This window comes from Pseudophryne corroboree (assembly GCF_028390025.1).
Source record: "Pseudophryne corroboree isolate aPseCor3 chromosome 3 unlocalized genomic scaffold, aPseCor3.hap2 SUPER_3_unloc_1, whole genome shotgun sequence".
In the NCBI taxonomy this organism is placed as follows: Eukaryota; Metazoa; Chordata; class Amphibia; order Anura; family Myobatrachidae; genus Pseudophryne; species Pseudophryne corroboree.
The window spans coordinates 4,677,209-4,700,058 of NW_026967493.1; the positions used below are offsets into that span (position 1 = coordinate 4,677,209).

A 22,850-nucleotide genomic window follows, 5' to 3' on the forward strand; every position below is an offset into this window, starting at 1 on the left:
AGAGGGACAGCAGCAGCAGCGCTTCCACCAATAACACAGCACTGCTGCGGCTCCCTCCTCCTCCTTCTCTCCTGCCCGGGATCTCTACCAGAAGCTGCACCGAGGAGCCTGAGCCAGCGGAGAGGGTAAGTATAATTCTTTCTTTCTTTCTTTCTTTCTCTTTCTTTATGTGCAAAAAGGGGGACTGTCTGCCGTAATGTGTAAAAAGGGGGAATCTGCCTGCCGTGATGTGTAAAAAGGGGACGCTGTCTGCCGCAATGTGTAAAAAGGGCACGCTGTCAGCCGTTATGTGTAAAAAGGGCACGCTGTCAACCGTTATGTGTAAAAAGGGCACGCTGTCTGCCGTTATGTGTAAAAAGGGCACGCTGTCTGCCGTTATGTGTAAAAAGGGCACGCTGTCTGCCGTTATGTGTAAAAAGGGCACGCTGTCTGCCGTTATGTGTAAAAAGGGCACGCTGTCTGCCGTTATGTGTAAAAAGGGCACGCTGTCTGCCGTTATGTGTAAAAAGGGCACGCTGTCTGCCGCTGTTGCACACAGTTCCTTGCACACAGTGCTAAAATGTCTAGTTACGGCACTGTTGCTAGGTATCCATTTCTCTGGCCCTGAGCAGGTCCCCCTCATCAGATCCTCTCCAGGGGCGAGGGAGTGGACTTGGAGGGGATGAGGGAGGGTCAAAGCATTTTGTCGCACCTGGGCCCACCGCTCGCTAGTTCCGCCACTAAATACACCAAACCACCACATAAAAAAAAATAAGATTTTACTTACCGATAAATAAGAATTTACTTACCGATAATTCTATTTCTCGGAGTCCGTAGTGGATGCTGGGGTTCCTGAAAGGACCATGGGGAATAGCGGCTCCGCAGGAGACAGGGCACAAAAGTAAAGCTTTTACAGGTCAGGTGGTGTGTACTGGCTCCTCCCCCTATGACCCTCCTCCAGACTCCAGTTAGGTACTGTGCCCGGACGAGCGTACACAATAAGGGAGGATTTTGAATCCCGGGTAAGACTCATACCAGCCACACCAATCACACCGTACAACTTGTGATCTAAACCCAGTTAACAGTATGATAACAGAGGAGCCTCTGAAAGATGGCTTCCTAAACAATAACCCGAATTAGTTAACAATAACTATGTACAAGTATTGCAGATAATCCGCACTTGGGATGGGCGCCCAGCATCCACTACGGACTCCGAGAAATAGAATTATCGGTAAGTAAATTCTTATTTTCTCTATCGTCCTAAGTGGATGCTGGGGTTCCTGAAAGGACCATGGGGATTATACCAAAGCTCCCAAACGGGCGGGAGAGTGCGGATGACTCTGCAGCACCGAATGAGAGAACTCCAGGTCCTCCTTTGCCAGGGTATCAAATTTGTAAAAATTTACAAACGTGTTCTCCCCTGACCACGTAGCTGCTCGGCAGAGTTGTAATGCCGAGACCCCTCGGGCAGCCGCCCAAGATGAGCCCACCTTCCTTGCGGAATGGGCCTTAACAGATTTAGGCTGTGGCAGGCCTGCCACAGAATGTACAAGTTGAATTTTGTTACAAATCCAACGAGCAATCGACTGCTTAGAAGCAGGTGCACCCAACTTGTTGGGTGCATACAGTATAAACAGCGAGTCAGATTTTCTGACTCCAGCCGTCCTTTAAATGTATATTTTTAAGGCTCTGACAACGTCCAACAACTTGGAGTCCTTCAAGTCGTCTGTAGCCGCAGGCACTACAATAGGCTGGTTCAGGTGAAACGCTGATACCACCTTAGGGAGAAAATGCGGACGCGTCCGCAGCTCTGCCCTATGTCGAATGGAAAATTAAATAAGGGCTTTTATAAGACAAAGCCGCCAGTTCAGATACTCTCCCGGCCGAAGCCAGGGCCAGTAACATAGTCACTTTCCATGTGAGATATTTCAAATCCACATTCTTTAGTGGTTCAAACCAATTGGATTTGAGGAATCTAAAACTACATTTAGATCCCACGGTGCCACCTTAGGCACCACAGGAGGCTGTATATGCAGTACTCCTTTGATAAAAATCTGGACCTCAGGGACTGAGGCCAATTCTTTTTGGAAGAATATTGATAGGGCCGAAATTTGAACCTTAATAGATCCCAATTTGAGACCCATAGACAATCCTGATTGCAGGAAATGTAGGAAAACGACCCAGTTGAAATTCCTCCATCGGAGCACTCCGCTGCTCGCACCACGCAACATATTTTCGCCAAATACGGCGATAATGCTTCGCGGTGACTTCCTTCCTTGCCTTTATCAAGGTAGGAATGACTTCTTCTGGAATGCCTTTTCCTTTTAGGATCTGGCATTCAAACGCCATGCCGTCAAACGCAGCCGCGGTAAGTCTTGAAAAAGACAAGGACCCTGCTGAAGCAGGTCCCTTCTCAGAAGTAGAGGCCACGGATCGTCCGTGACCATCTCTTGAAGTTCCGGGTACCAAGTCCTTCTTGGCCAATCCGGAGCCACTAGTCTTACTCCTCTTTGCCGTATAATCCTCAAAACCTTTGGTATGAGAGGCAGAGGAGGAAACACCTATACCGACTGGTACACCCAATGTGTTACCAGCGCGTCCACAGCTATTGCCTGCGGATCTCTTGACCTGGCGCAATACCTGTCCAGTGTCTTGTTGAGGCGAGACGCCATCATGTCCACCATTGGTTTTACCCAACGGTTTAATAGCATGTGGAAAACTTCTGGATGAAGTCCCCACTCTCCCGGGTGAAGGTCGTGTCTGCTGAGGAAGTCTGCTTCCCAGTTGTCCACGCCCGGGATGAATACTGCTGACAGTGCTATCACGTGATTCTCCGCCCAGCGAAGGATCCTGGCAGCTTCTGCCATTGCCCTCCTGCTTCTTGTGCCGCCCTGTCTGTTTACATGGGCGACTGCCGTGATGTTGTCCGACTGGATCAACACCGGTCTTCCTTGAAGCAGAGGTTTCGCCTGGCTTAGAGCATTGTAGATTGCTCTTAGTTCCAGAATGCTTATGTGAAGAGACGTTTTCAGGCTCGACCACACTCCCTGGAAATTTCTTCCCTGTGTGACTGCTCCCCAGCCTCTCAGGCTGGCATCCGTGGTCACCAGGATCCAATCCTGCATGCCGAATCTGCGGCCCTCCAATAGATGAGCCTCCTGCAACCACCACAGAAGGGATACCCTTGTCCTCGGCGACAGGGTTATCCGCAGGTGCATCTGAAGATGCGACCCTGACCATTTGTCCAACAGATCCCTTTGCATGGAATCTGCCGAAAGGGATTGCTTCGTAAGAAGCTACCATTTTTTCCCAGGACTCTTGTGCATTGATGTACAGACACCTTTCCTGGTTTTAGGAGGTTCCTGACCAGGTCAGATAACTCCTTGGCTTTTTCTTCGGGAAGAAAAACCTTTTTCTGAACTGTGTCCAGAATCATCCCCAGGAACAGCAGACGAGTTGTCGGCATTAATTGGGATTTTGGAATATTCAGAATCCATCCGTGCTGCTTTAGCACCTCTTGAGATAGTGCTAAACCCATCTCTAGCTGTTCTCTGGACCTTGCCCTTATTAGGAGATCGTCCAAGTATGGGATAATTAATACGCCTTTTCTTCGAAGAAGAAATATTATCTCGGCCATTACCTTTGTAAAGACCCGAGATGCCGTGGACAAACCAAACGGCAGCGTCTGAAACTGATAGTGACAGTTTTGTACAACGAACCTGAGGTACCCCTGGTGTGAGGGGTAATTGGAACGTGGAGATACGCATCCTTGATGTCCAAGGATACCATAAAGTCCCCTTCTTCCAGGTTCGCTATCACTGCTCTGAGTGACTCCATCTTGAACTTGAACTTCTTTATGTACAGGTTCAAGGACTTCAGATTTAGAATAGGCCTTACCGAGCCATCCGGCTTCGGTACCACAAAAAGAGTGGAATAATACCCCTTCCCTTGTTGTAGAAGAGGTACCTTGACTATCACCTGCTGAGAATACAGCTTGTGAATGGCTTCCAAAACCGTCTCCCTTTCTGAGGGGGACGTTGGTAAAGCAGACTTCAGGAAACGGCGAGGTGGCTCTGTCTCTAATTTCAACCTGTACCCCTGAGATATTATCTGCAGGATCCAGGGATTTACCTGCGAGTGAGCCCACTGCGCGCTGTAATTCTTGAGACGACCGCCTACCGCCCCCGAGTCCGCTTGCGAAGCCCCAGCGTCATGCTGAGGCTTTTGTAGAAGCCGGGGAGGGCTTCTGTTCCTGGGAAGGAGCTGCCTGTTGCTGTCTCTTCCCTCGTCCTCTGCCTCGTGGCAGATATGAATAGCCCTTTGCTCTCTTATTTTTAAAGGAACGAAAGGGCTGCGGTTGAAAGGTCGGTGCCTTTTTCTGTTGGGTAGTGACTTGAGGTAGAAAGGTGGATTTCCCGGCCGTAGCCGTGGCCACCAAATCCGATAGACCGACCCCAAATAACTCCTCTACGCATCGCCTGTCCACTGTCGTGTCCATAAAGCTCTTCTGGCCGAAATGGACATAGCACTTACCCGTGATGCCAGTGTGCAGATATCTCTCTGTGCATCACGCATATAAAGAAATGCATCCTTTATTTGTTCTAACGACAGTAAAATATTGTCCCTGTCCAGGGTATCAATATTTTCGATCAGGGACTCTGACCAAACTACCCCAGCACTGCACATCCAGGCAGTCGCAATATCTGGTCGTAGTATAACACCTGCATGTGTGTATATACCTTTTTGGATATTTTCCATCCTCCTATCTGATGGATCTTTAAGTGCGGCCGTCTCAGGAGAGGGTAACGCCACTTGTTTTGATAAGCGTGTTAGCGCTTTGTTCACCCTAGGAGGTGTTTCCCAGCGCTCCCTAACCTCTGGCGGGAAAGGGTATAAAGCCAATAACTTCTTTGAAATTAGCAGTTTTTTTATCGGGGCACCCCACGCTTCATCACACACGTCATTTAATTCTTCTGATTCGGTAAAAACTACTGGTAGTTTTTTCACACCCCACATAATACCCTGTTTAGTGGTACCTGTAGTATCAGCTAAATGTAACATCTCCTTTATTGCCAAAATCATATAACGTGTGGCCCTACTGGAAAATACGGTTAATTCGTCACCTTCACCACCGGAATCAGTGCCTGTGTCTGGGTCTGTGTCGACCGACTGAGGCAAGGGGCGTTTTACAGCCCCTGACGGTATTTGAGGCGCCTGGACAGGCACTAATTGAGTGTCCGGCCGCCTCATGTCGGCAAACGACTGCTTAAGCGAGTTGACGCTATCCCGTAATTCCACAAATAAAGGCATCCATTCTGGTGTCGACCCCCTAGGAGGTGACATCCTCATATTTGGCAATTGCTCCGCCTCCACACCAATAACGTCCTCATACATGTCGACACACACGTACCAACACACAGGGAATGCTCTATACGAAGACAGGACCCACTAGCCCTTTGGGGAGACAGAGGGAGAGTCTGCCAGCACACACCAAAAAGCGCTATATATGACAGGGATAGCCTTATGATTAAGTGCTCCCTTATAGCTGCTTTTATATTAATATATTGCCATTTATTTTGCCCCCCCTCTCTGTTATACCCTGTTTCTGTAGTGCAGTGCAGGTGAGAGACCTGGGAGCCTTCCTGACCAGCGGAGCTGTGACAGAAAATGGCGCCGTGTGCTGAGGAGATAGGCCCCGCCCCTTTTTCGGCGGGCTCGTCTCCCGCTATTTAGTACATTTAGGCAGGGGTAAATATCTCCATATAGCCTCTGGGGCTATATGTGAGGTATTTTTAGCCTTTTTAAAGGTTTTCATTTGCCTCCCAGGGCGCCCCCCCCCAGCGCCCTGCACCCTCAGTGACTGCCGTGTGAAGTGTGCTGAGAGGAAAATGGCGCACAGCTGCAGTGCTGTGCGCTACCTTAAGAAGACTGCAGGAGTCTTCAGCCGCCGATTCTGGACCTCTTCTTGCTTCAGCATCTGTGAGGGGGCCGGCGGCGTGGCTCCGGTGACCATCCAGGCTGTACCTGTGATCGTCCCTCTGGAGCTTCATGTCCAGTAGCCAAGAAGCCAATCCATCCTGCACGCAGGTGAGTTCACTTCTTCTCCCCTCTGTCCCTCGTTGCAGTGATCCTGTTGCCAGCAGGAATCACTGTAAAATAAAAAACCTAAGCTAAACTCTCTAAGCAGCTCTTTATGAGAGCCACCTAGAATTGCACCCTTCTCGGCCGGGCACAAAAATCTAACTGGAGTCTGGAGGAGGGTCATAGGGGGAGGAGCCAGTACACACCACCTGACCTGTAAAAGCTTTACTTTTGTGCCCTGTCTCCTGCGGAGCCGCTATTCCCCATGGTCCTTTCAGGAACCCCAGCATCCACTTAGGACGATAGAGAAAATCTATTTCTCGTAGTCCGTAGTGGATGCTGGGGACTCCGTCAGGACCATGGGGATTAGCGGCTCCGCAGGAGACAGGGCACAAAAATAAAGCTTTAGGATCAGGTGGTGTGCACTGGCTCCTCCCCCTATGACCCTCCTCCAAGCCTCAGTTAGGATACTGTGCCCGGACGAGCGTACACAATAAGGAAGGATTTTGAATCCCGGGTAAGACTCATACCAGCCACACCAATCACACCGTACAACTTGTGATCTGAACCCAGTTAACAGTATGACAAACGTAGGAGCCTCTGAACAGACGGCTCACAACAATAACAACCCGATTTTTTTGTAACAATAACTATGTACAAGTATTGCAGACAATCCGCACTTGGGATGGGCGCCCAGCATCCACTACGGACTACGAGAAATAGATTTATCGGTAAGTAAAATCTTATTTTCTCTGACGTCCTAGTGGATGCTGGGGACTCCGTCAGGACCATGGGGATTATACCAAAGCTCCCAAACGGGCGGGAGAGTGCGGATGACTCTGCAGCACCGAATGAGAGAACTCCAGGTCCTCTTTAGCCAGGGTATCAAATTTGTATAATTTTACAAACGTGTTCTCCCCCGACCACGTAGCTGCTCGGCAGAGTTGTAATGCCGAGACCCCTCGGGCAGCCGCCCAGGATGAGCCCACCTTCCTTGTGGAATGGGCCTTGACAGATTTAGGCTGTGGCAGGCCTGCCACAGAATGTGCAAGTTGAATTGTGCTACAAATCCAACGAGCAATCGTCTGCTTAGAAGCAGGAGCACCCAGCTTGTTGGGTGCATACAGTATAAACAGCGAGTCAGATTTTCTGACTCCAGCCGTCCTTGAAATATATATATTCAATGCCCTGACAACGTCCAGCAACTTGGAATCCTCCAAATCGCTAGTAGCCGCAGGCACCACAATAGGCTGGTTCAGGTGAAACGCTGACACCACCTTAGGCAGAAACTGAGGACGCTTCCGCAGTTCTGCCCTGTCCGAATGGAAAATCAGATATGGGCTTTTATACGATAAAGCCGCCAATTCTGACACTCTCCTGGCTGAAGCCAGGGCCAGTAGCATGGTTACTTTCCATGTAAGATATTTCAAATCCACCGATTTGAGTGGCTCAAACCAATGGGATTTGAGAAAATCCAAAACTACATTAAGGTCCCACGGAGCCACTGGGGGCACAACCGGGGCTGTATATGTAGTACTCCTTTTACAAAAGTCTGGACTTCAGGAACTGAAGCCAATTCTTTCTGGAAGAAAATCGACAGGGCCGAAATTTGAACCTCAATGGACCCCAATTTGAGGCCCATAGACAATCCTGTTTGCAGGAAATGTAGGAATCGACCCAATTGAAATTCCTCCGTGGGGGCCTTCCTGGCCTCACACCACGCAACATATTTTCTCCAAATGCGGTGATAATGTTGTGCAGTCACCTCCTTCCTGGCTTTTACCAGTGTAGGAATGACCTCTTCCGGAATGCCTTTTTCCCTTAGAATTCGGCGTTCAACCGCCATGCCGTGAAACGCAGCCGCGGTAAGTCTTGGAATAGACACTGTCCCCGCTGAAGCAGGTCCCGTCTTAGAGGTAGAGGCCACGGATCTTCCGTGAGCATCTCCTGAAGTTCCGGGTACCAAGTTCTTCTTGGCCAATCCGGAGCCACGAGTATCGTTCTTACTCCCCTTTGCCGTATAATTCTCAGTACTTTTGGTATGAGAGGCAGAGGAGGAAACACATACACTGACTGGAACACCCACGGTGTTACCAGAGCGTCCACAGCTATTGCCTGAGGGTCTCTTGACCTGGCGCAATACCTGTCCAGTTTTTTGTTGAGGCGAGACGCCATCATATCCACCTTTGGTTTTTCCCAACGGTTCACAATCATGTGGAAGACTTCTGGATGAAGTCCCCACTCTCCCGGGTGTAGATCGTGTCTGCTGAGGAAGTCTGCTTCCCAGTTGTCCACTCCCGGAATGAACACTGCTGACAGTGCTATCACATGATCTTCCGCCCAGCGAAGAATCCTTGCAGCTTCTGCCATTGCTCTCCTGCTTCTTGTGCCACCCTGTCTGTTTACGTGGGCGACTGCCGTGATGTTGTCCGACTGGATCAACACCGGCTGACCCTGAAGCAGGGGTTTTGCCAGGCTTAGAGCATTGTAAATCGCTCTTAGCTCCAGTATATTTATGTGAAGAGAAGTCTCCAGGCTTGACCATACTCCCTGGAAGTTTCTTCCCTGTGTGACCGCTCCCCAGCCTCTCAGACTGGCATCCGTGGTCACCAGGACCCAGTCCTGTATGCCGAATCTGCGGCCCTCTAACAGATGAGCACTCTGCAACCACCACAGAAGAGACACCCTTGTCCGTGGCGATAAGGTTATCCGCTGATGCATCTGCAGATGCGATCCGGACCATTTGTCCAGCAGATCCCACTGAAAAGTTCTTGCGTGAAATCTGCCGAATGGAATCGCTTCGTAAGAAGCCACCATTTTTCCCAGGACCCTTGTGCAATGATGCACTGACACTTTTCCTGGTTTTAGGAGGTTCCTGACTAGCTCGGATAACTCCCTGGCTTTCTTCTCCGGGAGAAACACCTTTTTCTGGACTGTGTCCAGAATCATCCCTAGGAACAGCAGACGTGTCGTCGGAAACAGCTGCGGTTTTGGAATATTTAGAATCCACCCGTGCTGTCGTAGAACTACTTGAGATAGTGCTACTCCGACCTCCAACTGTTCTCTGGACCTTGCCCTTATCAGGCGATCGTCCATTTTCTTTGAAGAAGAATCATCATTTCGGCCATTACCTTGGTAAGGACCCGGGGTGCCGTGGACAATCCAACCGGCAGCGTCTGAAACTGATAGTGACAGTTCTGTACCACGAACCTGAGGTACCCTTGGTGAGAAGGGCAAATTGGGACATGGAGGTAAGCATCTGTCCCGGGACACCATATAGTCCCCTTTTTCCTGGTTCGCTATCACTGCTCTAAGTGACTCCATCTTGATTTGAACCTTTTTATGTAAGTGTTCAAATATTCAGATTTAGAATAGGTCTCACCGAGCCGTCTGGCTTCAGTACCACAATATAGTGTGGAATAATACCCCTTTCCTTGTTGTAGGAGGGGTACTTTGATTATCACCTGCTGGGAATACAGCTTGTGAATTGTTTCCACTACTGCCTCCCTGTCGGAGGGAGACGTTGGTAAAGCAGACCTCAGGAACCTGCGAGGGGGAGACGTCTCGAACTTCCAATCTGTACCCCTGGGATACTACTTGTAGGATCCAGGGGTCCACTTGCGAATGAGCCCACTGCGTGCTGAAACTCTTGAGACGACCCCCCACCGCACCTGAGTCCGCTTGTACGGCCCCAGCGTCATGCTGAGGACTTGGCAGAAGCGGTGGAGGGCTTCTGTTCCTGGGAATGGGCTGCCTGCTGCAGTCTTCTTCCCTTTCCTCTATCCCATGGCAGATATGACTGGCCTTTTGACCGCTTGCCCTTATGGGGACGAAAGGACTGAGGCTGAAAAGACGTCGTCTTTTTCTCCTTTATACGGCAATACTTCCATGTGCCGTTTGGAATCTGCATCACCTGACCACTGTCGTGTCCATAAACAACTTCTGGCAGATATGGACATCGCACTTACTCTTGATGCCAGAGTGCAAATATCCCTCTGTGCATCTCGCATATATAGAAATGCATCCTTTAAATGCTCTATAGTCAGTAAAATACTGTCCCTGTCAAGGGTATCAATATTTTCAGTCAGGGAATCCGACCAAGCCAACCCAGCGCTGCACATCCAGGCTGAGGCGATCGCTGGTCGCAGTATAACACCAGTATGTGTGTATATACTTTTTAGGATATTTTCCAGCCTCCTATCAGCTGGCTCCTTGAGGGCGGCCCTATCTGGAGACGGTACCGCCACTTGTTTTGATAAGCGTGTGAGCGCCTTATCCACCCTAAGGGGTGTTTCCCAACGCGCCCTAACTTCTGGCGGGAAAGGGTATACCGCCAATAATTTTCTATCGGGGGAAACCCACGCATCATCACACACTTCATTTAATTTATCTGATTCAGGAAAAACTACAGGTAGTTTTTTCACACTCCACAAAATACCCTTTTTTGTGGTACTTGTAGTATCAGAAATATGTAACACCTCCTTCATTGCCCTTAACAAGTAACGTGTGGCCCTAAAAGAAAAATACGTTTGTTTCTTCACCGTCGACACTGGAGTCAGTGTCCGTGTCTGTGTCGACCGACTGAGGTAAAAAGACGTTTTAACGCTCCTGACGGTGTTTGAGACGCCTGGACAGGTACTAATTGGTTTGCCGGCCGTCTCATGTCGTCAACCGACCTTGCAGCGTGTTGACATTATCACGTAATTCCTTAAATAAGCCATCCATTCCGGTGTCGACTCCCTAGAGAGTGACATCACCATTACAGGCAATTGCTCCGCCTCCTCACCAACATCGTCCTCATACATGTCGACACACACGTACCGACACACAGCACACACACAGGGAATGCTCTGATAGAGGACAGGACCCCACTAGCCCTTTGGAGAGACAGAGGGAGAGTTTGCCAGCACACACCAAAACGCTATAATTATACAGGGACAACCTTTATATAAGTGCTTTTCCCTTATAGCATCTTAATATATATAATCATATCGCCATAAGTGCCCCCCCTCTCTGTTTTAACCCTGTTTCTGTAGTGCAGTGCAGGGGTGAGCCTGGGAGCCTTCCCACCAGCATTTCTGTGAGGGAAAATGGCGCTGTGTGCTGAGGAGAATAGGCCCCGCCCCCTTTTCGGCGGGCTTCTTCTCTTGTTTTTCTGAGACCTGGCAGGGGTTAAATACATCCATATAGCCCCAGGGGCTATATGTGATGTATCTTTTAGCCAGTATAGGTATTTCATTGCTGCCCAGGGCGCCCCCCACAGCGCCCTGCACCCTCAGTGACCGCTGGTGTGAAGTGTGTGACAACAATGGCGCACAGCTGCAGTGCTGTGCGCTACCTCATGAAGACTGAAAAGTCTTCTGCCGCCGGTTTCTGGACCTCTTCACTTTTCGGCATCTGCAAGGGGGTCGTCGGCGCGGCTCCGGGACCGGACTCCATGGCTGGGCCTGTGTTCGATCCCTCTGGAGCTAATGGTGTCCAGTAGCCTAAGAAGCCAATCCATCCTGCACGCAGGTGAGTTCACTTCTTCTCCCCTAAGTCCCTCGTTGCAGTGAGCCTGTTGCCAGCAGGACTCACTGTAAAATAAAAAACCTAAAAACTTTTTCTAAGCAGCTCTTTAGGAGAGCCACCTAGATTGCACCCTGCTCGGACGGGCACAAAAACCTAACTGAGGCTTGGAGGAGGGTCATAGGGGGAGGAGCCAGTGCACACCACCTGATCCTAAAGCTTTATTTTTGTGCCCTGTCTCCTGCGGAGCCGCTAATCCCCATGGTCCTGACGGAGTCCCCAGCATCCACTAGGACGTCAGAGAAACCACACTTAAATAGCATATTAAGATATATCAGGACACACTAAATCAATTCTGCAGGTCAAATCCTGTATTTATCATTTAAAGTGTATAAAACAACAAATCAGTAATTCTCGTTGTCCACCAGTCCTTAGGTGATCTGCCCCAATCTGTCCCAAATCCAGAAAGAGTCCCACACTATGTTAGTATGGAACTAACATGAAGAAGCTGAGATAATATTATTATAGGATTGTTAAAGCAGGGCTGGATTACAGGAGGGGGCGGTCATCCCATGGCCCATACACACACTGGGGGTCCCCACACTGCTGCAAATATTTCCCCAACTTGACTGGCTCCTGGCAGAGTCGCAGAGCATTACAGTATGTCTGCTGTCAGGAGCCGGTTCCAATTCCCTGCAGCAGCGCAGACATAATGTAATATGCTTCGGCTCTGCCGGTCAGTGACCAGTGATGTGCACACCAAAGCGGCCGCTGAGAGACAGCCGGCCAACCAGGGTCCAGCATACACCCTCTGGTCACCTCAGAGCCCAGAAGCCGCCCGGCACTAAGCTGCACTTAAAACATCAGCTGCCACCCATCCGCTTGTACTGCAAGTGGGTCTGTATAGCTGGGAGATAGCCGACGCACACTGCCCTGTCAGGTACAACAGCGGCTTATCTACATTTTAGTGCTGCTGAAAGAAAGCCGGCCAAACAGGGGTTCCTGTGACCAGATCTGGGACTCCAGGTCGACAACAAAAAGGTCGACACACCTTAGGTCGACGCCAATTGGTCAACACACCTTAGGTCAACATGGACAAAAGGTCGACAGGAACAAGGTCGACATGGAAAAAGGTCGACATGAGTTTTTTATGTTTTTTTTGTGTCGTTTTCTTCGTAGAGTGACCGGGAACCCCAATTAGTGCACCGCTTCGCTCGCCATGCTTCGGGCATGGTGCCTTCGCTCCGCTCCGCTTGCCACAGATTACCGTTCCAGTCGTAGTCCACGTGGATCGTTAAGTATGAAAAGGTTCCAAAAAAGAAAAAAATTGTGAAAAACTCATGTCGACCTTTTCCCATGTCGACTTTGTTCCTGTCGACCGCGTCGACCTAAGGTGTGTCGACCAATTGGCGTCGACCTAAGGTGTGTCAACCTTTTTGTTGTCAGGAACTGGAGTCCGGATACCCCTGTGACCAGTGCCGGCTCCGATCACAATAGAGCCCAAAAGCCGGGACCAAGATGCATTTTATCAAGCTAAGGGCCCTGGGGCATATGAATAATGGTGCCAGGAGGTAGCGGGTGCATTGTTAATTATATTGGTGGGGGTCCCCCATATCACAGTTGCCCAGGGGCCCCCACAGGCCTTGATCCGGCCCTGGTTAATAAGCAGGCGGTGGATAGGGAATTATGCCTAACTTACAATGTTCACATCCGCTGACTCAGTCCATTGATCAGGTCTAAAGCGCCAATGTAAGCCGCTCCGTGACAAGTGCAGCGGGCCCAGAAATCCGTGCAGGACCAGGAAGGGAGTCTCATCTACACAATACAAAGCGTAAGGGGTTAATGCACACAGGTCTAGACTCCTACAGCGGTGATACAGTATTCCCATCACTGTAATACTAGGGCTGCTCCAATATCCTTCACACACATAGGCGTTACACAGGTTCTGGGGCTGATGAAAAACAGGTGAAACGCCACAGAACCTGTGTAATTCATATGTGTCCCTGTGTAAAGGGACAATATAGCAACTCCATGTAATATACACACACACACATACACATATATATATATACACACACACATATTATTATTATTATTATTATTATTATTATTATTATAATAACACCACCAGAGTTATTATCTCTTTCAGGAGACACCGTGCACAGTAATAATAGCCATCACAATAATTAATATCAAGGTTATTACCTCTTCCAACAGATACTCAGCTTGGTAACAATAGGAACAGTTAGAATATATATTATTTATTACCTCCTCCCTGTGCCAGTAACAGAGAACCTGCAGTGCACATCTGCCCTAGGCTAGAACAGGAAACAGAGCGGAGCTATGCATTGTGGGAGCTGTAGTCCTGTGTCTGCAATCACGGAACCCAAAGACCAGTGTGCACGATTGCACACATTTACTGACACAGGCCACAAGAAAATGGCCGCCGCTGTTCCATCTAACCCTATTGTTCGCTTGTTTTCAATGAATTGCGGGAGCCCTGGGCGCAACGTAGGAGAAATAACGTGGGAAAGGCGGGGCTGGGCAGTGAGGAGTCTCTGGTTTTCATCTTCTCGTCATATCTGGAGAATGGCTGATCTACAGCAAGATGGCCGCCGCTCCTTTGTCCTGAGGACAAAACATAATTGCAGCTGTTTTCCACCTGCTGCTTTACTGTCTATATATCTAAATAAATCTATATCTACCTATATTTCGTCTATCTATAAATCAATCATTCTATCGATCGATCTATCAGGATGGCGTTTAAATAAATAGGTTGCTGTGCACATTAGGAAGACATGTCCCTGACCTTCCACAAAGCCCTTGAGTTACACAGTAATTCCCAAATCTACAGGTGTGTCACAGGTAACTAACGCTGCAAAATAATCAGCTTTTTATTTATAAAAAAAAAACAACCTATGAAGTAAATCTCCAAATGCGTAAAAACCTCACAAATACTGATCTCCGCACTGCGTACACGCTGAACAATATGTGGTTTCATCCGTCGGCGGATCGAGCCGACATATTGCTCAATTTGGCACATATTGGGCAGAGTGTCTGCGGGCACCGGTGTTCGGTAGCGATGTCAGGTGACGATATCACTAGCGGCACCATGAATGCCAGTGAAGAATAGGAACAGTGATCGTTCCATCCTTCATTAATATCACGGAGTGTGTATCCGGGTTCCAATATGTCGGCCGGGTACAAACGCTCCAGCTTTTGGCGTAGATCGGAGAATCTACTAAAAGGACAATTTAGTAACTCAACACTAAAATGTAAGTGACATTTCCCGTTCGCTTCCAGTGACAACCAGTAAACTGACCTGAAGGGATGACTACGTTTCCAACCAGCTGCAGCAACTAGCGTCTGATTGGTTGCAACATTGGAAAACCTTCCTAATCAATTATTTACGTATAACTATAAGCATTGGCAATTACTGCCCCTGGGGTAAGTGCCAAGCTAGTACCTGCTAGCATGGGGAAGAGGGCAACCCGATTGTTAATTATTTGAAGGTTTCTCCACCTAGAAGTTCCATTGACATTCTGAAGGACTGGGATTGCCTCCCACTATGGCAAAGGGACCCTTATATGGTGTATTATTTTATGGCTGCATAAATGGTGATAACATTTTAAAATAATAAATGCTTCCGTGGTCATAAAACTTTTTTTTTAAATTTTTTGAAATACCAATCCACAAATAATATTGCACCTTGAATATTATTAATAAATGATAGGAAACAGGGATTATTAATAACTAAAATGGAACAGTGATTTTCCCCCTAAAATATTAATAGGGATGCAGGGATATGTTGACATGGAACAGGGAAATGCACTCTCTCCCATACATGTAAAACTGGGGTTTGTTAATATCCATTCTGTTGCCAGACAATCCTCTCTATGGTTATATAGGCCACCTCCCATGCCAGACAATCCTCTCTATGGTTATATATGGCTATTTTATTCTCCCTCCAGGGGGGTCGTGGACGCCCACGAGGGAGAATAAGTGTCGGTATGCCGGCTGTCAGGATCCCGGCGCCGGTGAACTGTGCGCCGGGATCCCGTCAGTCAGCATACTGAAGACCACCCGTTATATAGGCCACCTCCCATGCCAGACATTTCTCTCAATGGTTATATAGGCCACCTCCCATGCCAGACATTTCTCTCAATGGTTATATAGGCCACCTTTCATGACAGACATTCCTCTCAATGGTTATATTGAACACCTCCCATGCTAGACATTCCACTCTATGGTTATATCGTCCACCTTCCAGTCTACCATCATGCGGGACAAATTATCCACTGGATGTTCCCCACCTGGCTCAATACAATTTCTAGGCCACACTGGGAGGCATCAGTCTGGACAATTAATTTCTTACACCAGTGGTTGAGGTTCCCCTGGATCTTCCCACACTCATGTACCACTTGCTAAATAAGCGAGGTCCCTTTACAATAATAACCTCTTATGCGTGCAGCGCTTAATTGAATCTCCCTCTAAAAGTTTCCTAATGAGATACTCAATACATTTATTTACAGAAAAAATATAATTTCCTGCCCACATTACAGCCCCAGTCTACTTGCCATCCCCCAGATGTCAAAGTCAGAAAAATATCACGCTACACGTTGCCATATATTCACCTCATGCGCGTGCCTGCTGCACGTGCACATTCTCTCCCGTGTGTGCGGATATACGCAGCCGCGTGATGGCGCCTCGGCCATGCGCTCGAGCGCGTGGTATGTGCATTTACGGTAGAGTTTGTGTGCGTCTAGCGGGCGACTCAATCGTTTAATGATAGAACCAAATAGCATGTTTTATAGGTAATGTTCCCTTTAGTAATAACTGTAAGTTTGTTTAATGTGACTTGTTCACGGACTTGGGAATCCCTCTTTGCGTGGTACAAAGGGTCTGTTTAAGGTTGAACAGTGGTGTCTGGTACCTAACCGAAGAGTATTTTAATAGCAATAATCCGGTGTTGGTTAGGTAAAGATTAAATCGCTCCTGCGTGTAGTTATGGCCATTAGTAGTTTCTGGACATATTCTATATTTGCAGTTCATTATCCATGCGGCGGGAATCCGGAGATTCCCACCCACCTGAGCTGTTTGAAATAGTCACAGCCCACCTGTTCAAATCCACCTATGACCTTTTGTTATAGTGCAGAGAGACAATCCTGTGTCCAATGAACAATAAGGTTGTAGGGCCCTTTGAAGTACACTGTATGTTGTGTATATAAGGGTCACTGTCCCCAGACCGGCCAGTACTCTCTCTTCAACAGTTATCACTGATAATTGGAGGACTGGATTCCGGTTGCGCCTGCGAGTGTTCCCGTATGGTATGTTTCTCTGTTGCCACTTTGTTACCCGTGTAATGTTAGCCATTCATTCTTAGTCTATGTATTTGTATTTGCGATTGTTTACTATTTGCGTATATTTCTGTCTAGATATCCTGTTAGAATTATATGTTAGCCTGTAGTGTATGACTTGTTAACTGTTTCTCTTTTCGATATAACTAAAAGCTCGTTAGTAAAGGTGTTGGATCCTTAGCACGGTATCGTGTGTTCATTACATTGCAGCGGGTAATAGGAGCGATCACGATCGCTCGAACAGCTTTACTAGGGTATTCAATTATCCGCAAATTCGCGGCAATTTTTCGCCCGAAAATTTTTCGCGACAATCGGCCGAAAATTGCAGCGAAAACGCTCCGTTTTTCAATTTTTCGTAAATTCGCGGCAATTTTTCGCCCGAAAATTTTTCGCGGCAATCGGCCGAAAATTGCCGCGAAAACGCTCCATTTTTCGACCTATTCAATTCCGACCGGGTTTCACGTGAAAATTCTTGCAGTGAAAAGTGCAGGTGAAAATGGGGAAATCAGCCTGTACCCCAAAAAATGCTAAACTAACATAGGAAAACAGAAGAGAAGTGTGTTAGAGATCACATTAGAGAGTTTTTGGGGACTTAAATTGTGTGAAATGGCGGTTATATGCATTTTTTTTTTAAATGCAAAAAAATGATAGAAAGCAAGTTTTTTTGAGCAAAATAAATGCTCTCACTAAATTTGGGGTACATGAAAATGGGTATAAGTATATATTTGGGTCATTTTAGGGAACTTTTAAAAAAAGTGGAAACAGACCGATTACTCCCATCTGCAAGCCTAAAAAACACCTGTCCCACTCATAAAGCACCCCAATATACCTGTCCCATACCTTGAACCCCAATTTCCATCACTTTTTACTTTTTCACCCCAAAAATGACATGTCATTATTGGCCAATTAAAAATAATTAAAAACTTCAACGTGCCTAATTAGTCATAAAGGGGGGTGTCCCAGGAGTTCTGTACCATATCCAAACATTTTTACCTTAAAATAGTGACTTTTCCCAACTTTTCACCTGCTTCAGAGAAGGTGAAGTGAAATTAGTGAAAACATGATCACCGATAAATTTTCCAGGATAATTGAATAGGCTGTAATTGCATTTCACGTGAAAAGTCCGGTTTTTCACCCGAAAACCGGACTTTTCACGTGAAAAGTCCGTTATCACTGCTAATTGAATATGGCCCATTATCGGTCAGCAAAGGGCGGGAAGGTGGTATCCCTCGTAGTGCTGACCAGATAAGCGTCTGCTTCGCTTAGTAAGGAGTGCTGAAGGAATCCGGAACCGGAGGTAAGAACAATACGCTATTATCTTTTAAAACTGTTTATTTCTCTGACGTCCTAGTGAATGCTGGGAACTCCGTAAGGACCATGGGGAATAGCGGCTCCGCAGGAGACTGGGCACAAAAAGAAAGCTTTAGGACTACCTGGTGTGCACTGGCTCCTCCCCCTATGACCCTCCTCCAAGCCTCAGTTAGATTTTTGTGCCCGACCGAGCAGGGTGCAATCTAGGGGGCTCTCCTGAGCTTAGATAAAAGTTAGTTTTAGGTTTTTTTATTTTCAGTGAGACCTGCTGGCAACAGGCTCACTGCATCGAGGGACTAAGGGGAGAAGAAGCGAACCTGCCTGCTTGCAGCCAGCTTGGGCTTCTTAGGCTACTGGACACCATTAGCTCCAGAGGGATTGAACACAGGCCCAGCCTCGGAGTCCGGTCCCAGGGCCGCGCCGCCGGCCCCCTTACAGAGCCAGAAGCAAGAAGAGGTCCGGAAAATCGGCGGCAGAAGACATCAGTCTTCATCAAGGTAGCGCACAGCACTGCAGCTGTGCGCCATTGCTCCTCATGCACACCTCACACTGCGGTCACTGATGGGTGCAGGGCGCTGGGGGGGGGCGCCCTGAGCAGCAATATTAACACCTTGGCTGGCAAAAATACATCACATATAACCCCCAGGGCTATATGGATGTACATTAACCCCTGCCAGAATCCATAAAAATGCGGGAGAAAAGTCCGCGAAAAAGGGGCGGAGCTATCTCCTCAGCACACTGGCGCCATTTTGCCCTCACAGCTCCGTTGGAGGGAAGCTCCCTGGCTCTCCCCTGCAGTTAATACACTACAGAAAGAGTTAAAAAGAGAGGGGGGGCACAATTTAGGCGCAGTATACATATATATATATATATATGCAGCTATAAGGGAAAACACTTTTTATAGGTGCTATCCCTGTGATATATAGCGCCCTGGTGTGTGCTGGCATACTCTCCCTCTGTCTCCCCAAAGGGCTTTGTGGGGTCCTGTCCTCTATCAGAGCATTCCCTGTGTGTGTGCTGTGTGTCGGTACGGCTGTGTCGACAGGTATGTGGAGGATAATGAGGTGGAGGCGGAGCGAATGCCTGTAAATATGTTGTCACCCCCTGCGGGGTCGACACCGGTGTGGTTGAACTTATGGAAAGATTACGTGAAAGTGTCAACTCCTTACATAAAAGGTCGACGACACAGAACAGCCGGCTACTCAGCTTGTGCCTGTTCCAGCGTCTCAAATGTCATGGGGGGCTCTAAAATCGCCCGCTACCTCAGATAACAGACACCGATGTCGACACGGATACTGACTCCAGTGTCGACGTCGATGAGACTGGTGTACCCTCCAAATAGGTCCACCCGTTACAGGATTGAGGCAATGAAAAATGTATTACACATTTATGATTATACCCCAGGTACCACATAAAAGGGTATTGTGTTTGGTGAGAGAAACTATTAGTAGTTTTTCCTGCATCTGAGAAATTAAATGAGGTGTGTGAGGAAGAGTGGTCTTCCCCCGGTAAGAAATTGATAATTTCTAAAACGGTTATTGGCAGCGTACCCTTTCCCGCCAGAGGATAGGTCACGCGGGGAAACACCCCATAGGGTAGATACAGCGCTTACACGCTTATCAGAAAAGGTGGCACTACCGTCTCCGGATACGGCCGCCCTGAAGGGACCTGCTGATAGAAAGCAGGAGGTTATCCTATAAGATATAGTCACACACTAGGGCATTATATTGCGACCAGCCGTTGCTTCGGCATGGATGTGCAGTGCTCCCGCTGCGTGGTCAGATTCCCTGTCGGAAAATAACTATGGATAGGGACAATATTTTGCTGAAAATAGAGCATATAAAAGACGTGGTCTTATACATACGTGATGCACAGAGGGATATTTGCCGGCTGGCATCAAAAATAAGCGCTAGGTCCATTGCCGCCACACGGGGGTTATGGACTTGGCAATGGTCAGGCGATGCCGACTCGAATCGGCACATGGAAGTTGCCCTATAAGGGGGTAAAACTGTTTGGGGATGGTTTTTCAGACCTCGTTTCCACAGCTACTGTTGGGAAATCGATTTTTTTGCCACAGGCTACCCCACAACAAAAGAAAGCACCGTATCATCAAGTACAGTCCTTTCGGCCCCAGAAAAGCAAGAGGGCTAGAGGCTCATCCTTTCTGCCGAGAGGCAAAGGTAGAGGAAAAAGCTGCAACACACAGCTAGTTCCCAAGAGCAGAAATCCTCCCTGCGTCCGGTAGGTCCACAGCATGGTGCGGGGGCTGCTCAGGCGGACCCGGGTACGGTGGGGGCCCGTCTCAGAAATTTCAGCGGACAGTGGGCTCTCTCACATGGATCCCTGGGTCCTTCAAGTAGTATCTCAGGGGTACAGGCTGGAGTTCGAGACGTTCTTCCCCCCGCCGTTTTCCTAAAATCTGCCTTACCGGCACCTCCCTCTGCCAGGGAGACGGTGTTGGTGGATATTCAACACTATAATCACAACAAGTGATTGTCAAGGCGCCCCTCCTTCAGCAAGGAAGGGGTTACTATTCCACAGTGGTTGTGGTACCGAAACGTTTCGGTGAGACCCATCTTGAAATTAAAATACTTGAACTTTTATATCAGAAGATTCAAGTTCAAGATGGAATCGCTCAGGGCGGATATTACGAGCCTGGACGAGGGGGATTACAGGGTCTCCCAGGACATCAAGGATGCGTACCTGCATGTCCCCATTTACCCTCCTCACCAGGAGTACCTCAGATATGTGGTACAGGACTGTCACTATCAGTTCCAGACGCGGCCGGTGGAGTTGTCCACGGCACCGAAGGTCTTTACCTAGGTAATGGCAGAAGTGATGATACTCCTTCGCAAGAAGGAAGTTTTTATTATCCCGTACTTGGACGATCTCCTGATAAAGGCGAGGTCCAAAGAACAGTTGGTAGTGGGGGTAGCACTCTCTCGGGAAGTGCTACAACAGCACGACTGGATTCTCAATATTCCAAAGTCACAGCTGGTCCCGACGACACGTCTTCTGTTCCTGGAAATGTTTCTGAACGCAGACCAGAAAAGAGTGTTTCTTCCAGTGGAAAAAGCAGAGGAGTTGTCATCTCTAGTCAGAGACATCCTATAACCAGGACAGGTGTCGGTACATCAATGCACACGAGTCCTGGGAAAAATGGTAGCTTCGTACGAAGCATAATTCCATTCGGAAGACTCCACGCAAGGACGTTCCAGTGGGACCTGTGGGACTAATGGTCCGGGTCCCATCTACAGATACAACAGCGGATAACCCTGTCAGCAAGAAACAGGGTGTCGCTGCTGTGGTGGCTGCAGAGGGCTCATCTACTAGAGGGCCGCAGATTCGGAATACAGGACTGGGTCCTGGTGACCACGGATGCCAGCCTTCGGGGCTGGGGTGCAGTCACACAGGGAAGAAATTTCCAAGGAGATTTCGCTTCACATAAATATTCTGCAGCGAAGGGCATTTACAATGCCCTAAGCCAAGCAAGGCCCCTGCTTCAGAACCAGCCGGTACTGATCCAATCAGACGACATCACGGCGGTCGCCCATGTAAACAGACAGGGCGGCACAAGAAGCAGGATGGCGATGGCAGAAGCCACAAGGATTCTCCGATGGGCGACCTACACCCAGGAGAATGGGGACTTCATCCAGAAGTTTTCCAAATGCGGGTAAACCGTTGGGAATGACCACGGGTGGACATGATGGCGTCCCGCCTCAACAAGAAGTTGAAAAGATATTGCGCCAGGTCAAGGGACCCTCAGGCGATCGCTGGGGACGCTCTAGTGACACCGTGGGTGTACCAGTCGGTTTATGTGTCTCCTCCTCTACCTCTCATACCCAAGGTACTGAGAATAATAAGAAGGCGAGGAGTGAAAACCATACTCGGGGTTCCGGATTGGCCATGAAGAGCTTGGTACCCGGAACTTCAAGAGATGCTGGCAGAGGACCCTTGGCCTCTGCCGTTTAGACAAGACCTGCTGCAGCAGGGACCCTGTCTGTTCCAAGACTTACCGCAGCTGCGTTTGACGGCATGGCGGTAGAACACCGGATCCTAAAGGAAAAGGGTATTCCGAAGGAAGTCATCCCTACCCTGATCATAGCCAGGAAGGATGTCACCGCAAGACATTATCGTCGCGTTTGGCGAAAATTTATTGCTTGGTGGGAGGCCATGAAGGCCCCGCCGGAGGAATTTCAACTATGTCGATTCCTGCACTTCCTGCAAGCAGGGGTGACGTTTGGGCCTCAAATTGGGGTCCATCAAGGTCCAGATTTCGGCTCTGTCGATTTTCTTCCAGAAAGAACTGGCTTCACTGCCTGAAGTTCAGACTTTGGTTAAAGGAGTACTACATATTCAGCCTCCTTTTGTGCCTCCTGTGGCACTTTTTGGATCTCAACGTGGTGTTGGATTTCCTAAAGTCGCATTGGTTGAGCCACTTAAAACCATGGAGCTAAAGTATCTCGCGTGGAAAGTGGTCATGCTGTTGGCCTTGGCCTTGGCCAGGCGTGTGTCAGAATTGGCGGCTTTGTCATGTAAAAGCCTTATCTGATTTTCTATATGGATAGGGCAGAGTTGAGGACTCGTCCTCAGTTTCTCCCAAAGGTGGTCTCA

General features: G+C 48.5%; 1 protein-coding gene across 3 annotated transcripts in view; it reads right to left on the minus strand.

Moving 5' to 3' along the window:
- LOC134983141 (oocyte zinc finger protein XlCOF6-like) overlaps nucleotides 1–13,938 on the minus strand; it is a 37,266-nt gene extending 23,328 nt beyond the window's left edge. The window contains exons 1-2 of one of the 3 annotated variants that reach the window (XM_063948871.1): nucleotides 13,837–13,938; nucleotides 13,268–13,383 (exon numbers count right to left, since the gene is read on the minus strand). In XM_063948871.1, coding sequence (XP_063804941.1) covers nucleotides 13,268–13,383; nucleotides 13,837–13,876 — 156 coding nt within the window. In that variant the 5' untranslated portion in view covers nucleotides 13,877–13,938. Of the gene's footprint in view, nucleotides 1–13,267; nucleotides 13,384–13,836 lie in introns of those variants that run through there. The other 2 variants (XM_063948873.1, XM_063948872.1) reach the window with 2 other exon arrangements.
- Between the last annotated feature and the right edge of the window lie 8,912 nt (nucleotides 13,939–22,850).